The following is a 7,587-nucleotide window of genomic DNA, read 5'->3' as shown; positions in this document are numbered from 1 at the left end:
GCTGCAACTAACTGGTTTTTTTGAATACTACCAAACCTTTGATTTTATAGAACCTGTTTCCTTTTCCCCTGAGGGGTGGCTTTTTCATTTATCCATAATAAGCATTTTCTTTTGCACGAGCATTATGATTTATAGCCTTTAATCGTGGGATTCATTACATCCAGGGTGAAGTTAGGTATAGGCGGGACTAGAGGTTTGTTCAATGATTCATTATGAGTTGATAGGCACCTTAGAAGTTATCATGTCAGATTTCATTTTGCATATGAAGAAAAGGAGGCCCAAATACTTGCACTTACTAAATGTATGACTTTTGACCAGCTATTTTGCCTTTGTGGACCTCTGTAAAATAGGAATATTACTATCAGCTTTATAGATGTGAGATAATATTTGTAAATCTTTGAAAATCATTAAACATTAAAAATTTGAGTAACATGTGTCTCTGCCAGAGGCACTTAAGGACTTTTCTAGTCCAGCCCATTTCCCCTCTTCAATTATGTTTTCTTTATCTCTCATATGGGGAAGCCTCACTGTGTGATCAGGAAAACATGAAGTGCTAAGGAAATGTGAAGTATTCTAACAGACTGCAAACTAAGCAGTATGGATGTAGCCATAGAACTAATACTGAACTGAATATATGTCAATAAGCACATTGTACAGAATGAGTGGGAGGGATAATATTTCTACTCAGTTTACTACCTTGATCTTAGACCATCTGGATTCTTGTATTCAGTTTAGGAAGGACATTTACAAATTAGAATATGCTCAAGGAGCCTAACCAGTGTATGGGAAAGGAAAGTAAAGATTCTCCTCTAATGAAAAGTTCTCTCTTGGCTTCTTAACCTGCAATAGTAAGAATGAAGTATGGGACATCACCTTGTCCAATCTGTACCTGAATGGGAATGGGAGTGCACTGGGAGAAGAAGCCTAACATCTCTTAAGAAGGTCACTTGAAAATAGATTAGTTGATCAGTGGAATAGGTTAGGTTCACAAGACAGAATAGTCAACTACAGCAATCTAGTCTTTGACAAACCCAAAGATCCTAACTTTTGGGATAAGAATTCATTATTTGATAAAAACTGCTGGGATAACTGGAAATTAGTATGGCAGAAATTAGGCATGGACCCACACTGAACACTGTATACCAAGATAAGATCAAAATGGGTCCATAATTTAGGCATAAAGAACGAGATTATAAATAAATTAGAGGAACATAGGATAGTTTATCTCTCAGACTTGTGGAAGAGAAAGAAATTTGTGACCAAAGAAGAACTAGAGACTATTACTGATCACAAAATAGAAAATTTTGATTATATTAAATTAAAAAGCCTTTGTACAAACAAAATAATGCAAACAAGATTAGAAGGGAAACAACAAACTGGGAAAACATCTTCACAGTTAAAGGTTCTGATAAAGGCCTCATTTCCAAAACATATAGAGAACTGACTCAAATTTATAAGAAATCAAGCCATTCTCCAATTGATAAATGGTCAAAGGATATGAACAGACAATTTTCAGAGGATGAAATTGAAACTATTACCACTCATATGAAAGAGTGTTCCAAATCACTATTGATCAGAGAAATGCAAATTAAGACAACTCTGAGATACCACTACACACCTGTCAGATTGGCTAAGATGACAGGAAAAAATAATGATGAATGTTGGAGGGGATGTGGGAAAACTGGGACAGTGATGCATTGTCGGTGGAGTTGTGAACGGATCCAACCATTCTGGAGAGCAATCTGGAATTATGCTCAAAAAGTTATCAAACTGTGCATATCCTTTGATCCAGCAGTGTTACTTCTGGTTTTATATTCCAAAGAAATATTAAAGAAAGAAAAGGGACCTGTGTGTGCCAAAATGTTTGTGGCAGCCCTGTTTGTAGTGGCTAGAAACTGGAAATTGAATGGATGCCCATCAATTGGAGAATGGTTGGGTAAATTGTGGTATATGAATATTATGGAATTATTATTGTTCTGTAAGAGATGACCAGCAGGATGAATACAGAGAGGCTGGGAGAGACTTACATGAATTGATGCTAAGTGAAATGAGCAGAACCAGGAGAGCATTATACACTTCAACAACGATATTATATGAAGATGTATTCTGATGGAAGTGGATTTCTTTGACAGAGAGAGACCTAACTCAGTTTCAGTTGATCAATGATGGACAGAAGCAGCTACACCCAAAGAAAGAACACTGGGAAATGAATGTAAACTATTTGCATTTTTGTTTTTCTTCCTAGGTTATTTTTACCTTCTGAATCCAATTCTTCCTGTGCAATAAGAGAACTGTTTGGTTCTGCATACATATATTGTATCTAGGATATACTGCAACATATTTAACATGTATAGGACTGCTTGCCATCTGGGGGAAGAGATGTGGGGAGGGAGGGGAAAAATCGGAACAGAAGTGAGTGCAAGGGATATTGTTGTAAAAAATTACCCTGGCATGGCTTCTGGCAATAAAAAGGTATTATAAAATAAATAAAGAAAGAAAAAGAAAAAAAAAAAGATCACTTGAAGCTCAGGGTGATTGGTTAAGAGAAAAATTTTAAAAAGAGATCTTGCAACTTCATTTGAAAAGTCATATGAAAGAGGCATTGGGCTTGTTCTGAAGGACTTCAGAGGGTGGAGCTCTGAACCATGGGGAGTGATGGAGGGAAAGGAGGAAGGACTGGCATGGTACAAGTGAAGGCTTTTTCCTAATTACAGCTATTCCAAAGTGAAATGTATCACTTAAGATTTATAAATTGAGAGCACCAGCTCTGAAGACAGGAGGACCTGAGTTCAAATGTGCCCTTAGACACTTAACACTTCCTAGCTGTGTGACCCTGGGCAAGTAAGTCACAACTTCAATTATATCAGGAAAAAAAAAAAAAAGATTTATAAATTGATACCTACAAATTCTTTCAGTGGCTTTATGAGTAGGGCAGTGAATTCCCAATTAAATATTGGTTGAACAAGGTAATCCAACAATTCTTCTGATAATCTGATGTTTTGTCATATTGCAAATAGAAAGGAACTTTTCATTAAAACACAATCTTTTCACTTTTTATTTTCTTCTTGGTCTTCTAATCATGAGTGAAAACATTAATAATTGGCGGGTTACTTGACATTCTGCATCGTAGAGAGCTTTTGCTAACCTAGTTTTAACACTTCTCTGCCTTCCCTCCACTTCCAAAGGATGATTTAATGAGATTCAAAGCATATGAGGGCATTTGCCCCATGTCATGTGAATTAATCTGCTGTACAGTGTATACATCTGCAATGATCATCCTAAAAGAATCCCTCTCCTTTCTGGCAGGCTTGTACCATCCTAAAACTGTCACCTTTAGAATAATAAAATCCAGATGAAGTCAAAAGAAGTGGATTTTAGAATCCTCCATGCTCATTTAGCTTTGCAACCAAGTCACTGATCTTTAAAAGTTTTCTCATTTGTAAAGTAAGGACCATTGTTGTAATGCTTTGAACAAAGAAAGTTTGTCATGAGGAATGTGCCTTCTAAATCAAGTACTAAACCAAGGTGAGAGCTATATATGGCTTCATCTAAAGCTAATGGCACTGCCCAGAAGGAAGCTCATCTTTTCCTAAGCCTTTTTACTGAAGCAAGATTCCTGCCAAAAATGTAGCCGAAATCTCCCTCTTATGAGATTCTTTAGTTTATAAGGAGGCCATGAACTTGGATGGGGAAAAAAAAAAAAAAAAAAAAAAACATTAACTTCTATCTAACTGAAATTGAGCATTTCCTCCAGTTACAAATGTAGGCCAAAAAATTCTGATGATGGAGAATAGTTTTTAAAAATAGATGTCAGAGTTTTATTCTTTTTTTTTTTAATTAAAGCTTTTTCTTTTCAAAACATGAATGGATAATTTTCAACATTTACCCTTGCAAAAACTTGTGTTCCAAATTTTTCCCCCCTCTCCTAGATGGCAAGTAATCTTATATATGTTATGTGCAATTTATATTTTCACAAATATGTTGCACAAGAAAAATCAGATCAAAAAGGAAAAAAAATGAGAAAAAATAAAATGCAAGCAAACGACAACAAAAAGTGAAAATACTGTGTTGTGGTCTATACTCAGTTCCCACAGTCCTCTCTCTGAGTGTAGATGACTCTTCATAAGATCATTGGAACTGGCCTCAATCATTTGTTGAGGAGAGCCATGTCCAACAGAATTGATCATGGCCTAATCTTGCTGTTGCAGTGTATAATGAGCTATATTCTTGCAAAAACTTTCCTTGCCGTAATCTGCCCCTCTGGTAAGCACCTTCATCTGTATGAGAAAGTATTTCAAATTGAAAGTCCAATCCAAGGCTTTGCTACTTAATAGCTGTAACAAGTGCAGGATGATAGGTTTAAAAGCTAGAAAAGACTTTAGGTTATCATCTAGACTCCTTCCTCCCAGAGGTATGGCACTGTGGAATTTTTGCCAATAATAAAACCCCAAATGGGGTCATAAAAAGTTTTACTTGACTGAAATGATTTAACAATAGAGTCACACCTCCTAGTTGTACAAAGTTCCAATATCTAGGAAGAGAAGGGGAGTTCTTTGTCCAAAGTCACTCAGTCCCTAGCCCAGTCAAGATTCTATGGTCCTGTGGCCTTGGAATCTGTTTTCCCTTCAAAAAAGGGCGTTGGACCAGATGATTTGGTAGTTTCTTTCAGTTCAAAGTCCTGTAATGTCACCCACTATGTGCTAAGCACTTGGGGAACCAGGTATGAAAAAGATAGGCCCGTCCTCAAGGTCTTTATTATAAAGAGGGAAGAGGAAAAAGTATTTGAGACCTGGAGAAGGAAGCTGTCCCCTCCCCCCACAAAGTAGCCAAGCCTATTGGGAAATGATATGGCTAGCTTGGTGGCCTTCCTTAGATGGAGATTTTCCACTCTCCATTCGGAGGGATAGCTGAAGGAATTATTATTTAATGGGAAGCAGTAGGCCTGCTTCTGCTCTTAGGAAGGAACACCTGGAAACCCTGGGGACTTAAGTTCATAAAAGGACAAAATTTCCTAGAACATTCCCAGATCTCATCGTCTCATTGCGAATAAAACCAATACTGCTAGAGTCTAGAAGACTCAGGTATAATCCCAGATACTGGATGTGTAATCCTAAGCAAGCAACTATACATTAAGAGCACCTACACCCCAGTGGTTGTGGGGATCAAAAGAGATATGTAAAGGATTTAGTGCAGTGCCTGGCCCACAGTGGGGGCTTCATCCATCCTTTCCTAGCCTGTTGTGTTGGATAGAAAACTGGACTTAGAATCTGTAAGAGGGTCCAAATTCTGACCCTTCCAAGGGACAAGGTCACATACAGCTACCTAGTAAGGGTCCTAACCAAAATGCCACTTCTACAAAGTCTGCAGAGCTGGGGTAGAAATCAGTGGGAAAGATAGCGCCTCTTGAAATTCTGGAGACCAAAGGCTAAAATGGTTAACAGGCTTTGGCTCCGGCCTTTCCATTCTTTGAGTCTACATGTAAAAAGTCAACAAGGTATCAGAAAGGGAAGAGACTGAACTGCAGAGGACATCAGACCGAGAAATACAAACCTAGTTATTTTGCTGATGAAGAAACAGCCCCAACTAGAGCAAGGGACTTGCCCAAGATCGTACCGCTAGGAAGCAGCAGCAGGAGGCCTTGACTTTGAGGGCTTCCAGGGCTCCTTGCTACCTGCAGCAACCCCACTTAACAGCCTAACTGCCCCCAGCAGGGAAGGGAGAACCGGGAAGAGCGCACCTGAGAGCTGCCCATTCCAAGCAGCAGGTGAGACTATCTAAGCATCCCCCGGCCCCATGGGGAAGCGGCGTCGGGCCTGGGAAGAGTCTGCAACGCCCCCTCGGCCTCAGGCCCGACCCCTGGGATTGGCCCACCCCACCCCGGGAGGCGTAAAGGAAGGGGCGGGGCCGGGGCTGTCTCCGGAGGGCGGCAGCCACTACCTTCTCTGCTCCCGTGTGGCTGGACGCCCCTCGCTGTGCTGCTCCCAGGACGCTGCAGCGTGAGCGCTGGGGCCCGCCTGGGTGGGGTGAAGCTGTAGCACAGAACCTGGTAGAAGAAGCGGTCTAAGCTGGGGGGCGAGCTGTAGGACAGAGCCCCCGAGACCCTGGGTTCTCTTCATCTGGTGCCGTCGTGGGGGCTGCCCCGGGCCCCCACGTGCCGAGGGCCTTAGCCCGGGCTGGTGAGAGCCTCCTATTCGCCTTCTCCCTAGCTCGTGATCCTCCTCTCCGTGAACCATGAACGCCAGTGGCCCCGGCTACCCCCTCGCGTCTCTCTACGTGGGCGACCTGCACACCGACGTGACCGAGGCCATGCTGTACGAGAAGTTCTCGGCCGCGGGCCCCATCATGTCCATCCGCGTCTGCCGCGATGTGGCCACGCGCCGCTCCCTGGGCTATGCCTACATCAACTTCCAGCAGCCCGCAGACGGTGAGCGGCCGATCGCGCCTAGCCCGGGAGGGGAGCTCTCCCATAGCCCCGGGCCGGCTCGAGCCTTAGCGCCTCCGAGAAGCCCCCGCACAGTGGGGTGAGGGGCGCAGCCGGCGTGGCCGCGGGACACCGCCTCCTGCCTTCTCCCCTCCCAAGCCGCCGGAGTTGCCCGGCTCGGAGTAATACCTTCAGTTGTGTTGGCTTCCCCCAAAATGGCAGGGCGCCTTGGGGCCCTGGACGTGCTAAGTCGTTCCGTGGGGGCATTTTCTGCATTGACTAATGCGTGCCGGAGCCCCATTTTGCAGAGTCGTAGTAACTTCTAGTGGGGAACAGACGCAGAGGCTGTCGGGCACTAGCCACGTGTGAAAGGGAATCCCCTTTCGACAGCTGTTCCAACATGTGGCGGATCCAACCCTACTCTAGCAACCATCTTCCCCGTGTAAAAGTTGCTACTCTCTATGGCCCCCGACTTAGTAAAATTTTACTAGCCAGTTTCCCCTGCCTTTTTTGTTTTTTTTGAATATCCAAAAATTTAGGTGGTATCCCAAGAGGAAACTATTGGGGGGGCAGTGGCCTCGGGGGATGGTTGGGAAAATTCTATTAACCAGTCTCATTGTCTGGTAAAGTAAAAGTAAGCTACTCTGTGGTACGGAAATTGGTCCTAAAAGATGCCTTCCTCCGAGAGAAAGTACCTTTAGATCAACTCTCCTGGAGAGGAGCCTTGCCTTTAAAATGTTAGTAGTCTGATCTCTTCCTTTTAAGGTGGGAAAAACGAGGAAGTGATTTGCCCAAAATCAAACTGATGCCGTGGCTAATTATAGCCATTTATGTACGCTTACAGCTTTGCGAAATGCTTTCTTTTTCTTATCCCATTCGTTCCTTATAGGATCAAAGGAGACTGGCTTGTAATAGGCAGTATGCTCGCTTACGGTAACAAGAATCTCTAGAACAGTCTTGTGAAATAGGTGCTTTTGTTATTCCCATCTCTACGGATAAGGAAAGAAGATGAGATATTGGCTATTGACTAGACTCCCAGGAACATCACCCCTGCTTCCTGCTGACTTCCTTGGAGTTAGATGGATCTTGTAGTACCTTTGCCCCTAGCCTTTCACTGCCCTGTGGAAAGACAGCCCCTTGAAAGCTGAATAAAAATCAGGGCTTGT

The 7,587-nt window shown here is 42.8% G+C and overlaps 1 protein-coding gene across 1 annotated transcript in view; it reads left to right on the top strand.

Annotated features, from left to right (window-relative positions):
• The first annotated feature begins 30 nt into the window (after positions 1–30).
• PABPC1L (poly(A) binding protein cytoplasmic 1 like) overlaps positions 31–7,587 on the top strand; it is a 36,988-nt gene continuing 29,431 nt past the window's right edge. Inside the window, exon 1 of the mRNA XM_051976492.1 lies at positions 31–6,424. Coding sequence (XP_051832452.1) covers positions 6,232–6,424 — 193 coding nt within the window. The 5' untranslated portion in view covers positions 31–6,231. The remainder of the gene's footprint in view (positions 6,425–7,587) is intronic.

This window comes from Antechinus flavipes, chromosome 2 (assembly GCF_016432865.1).
Source record: "Antechinus flavipes isolate AdamAnt ecotype Samford, QLD, Australia chromosome 2, AdamAnt_v2, whole genome shotgun sequence".
NCBI lineage: Eukaryota > Metazoa > Chordata > Mammalia > Dasyuromorphia > Dasyuridae > Antechinus > Antechinus flavipes.
The sequence above is the reverse complement of the archived record's forward strand: the minus strand, read 5'-3'. Positions and strand labels throughout refer to the sequence as shown.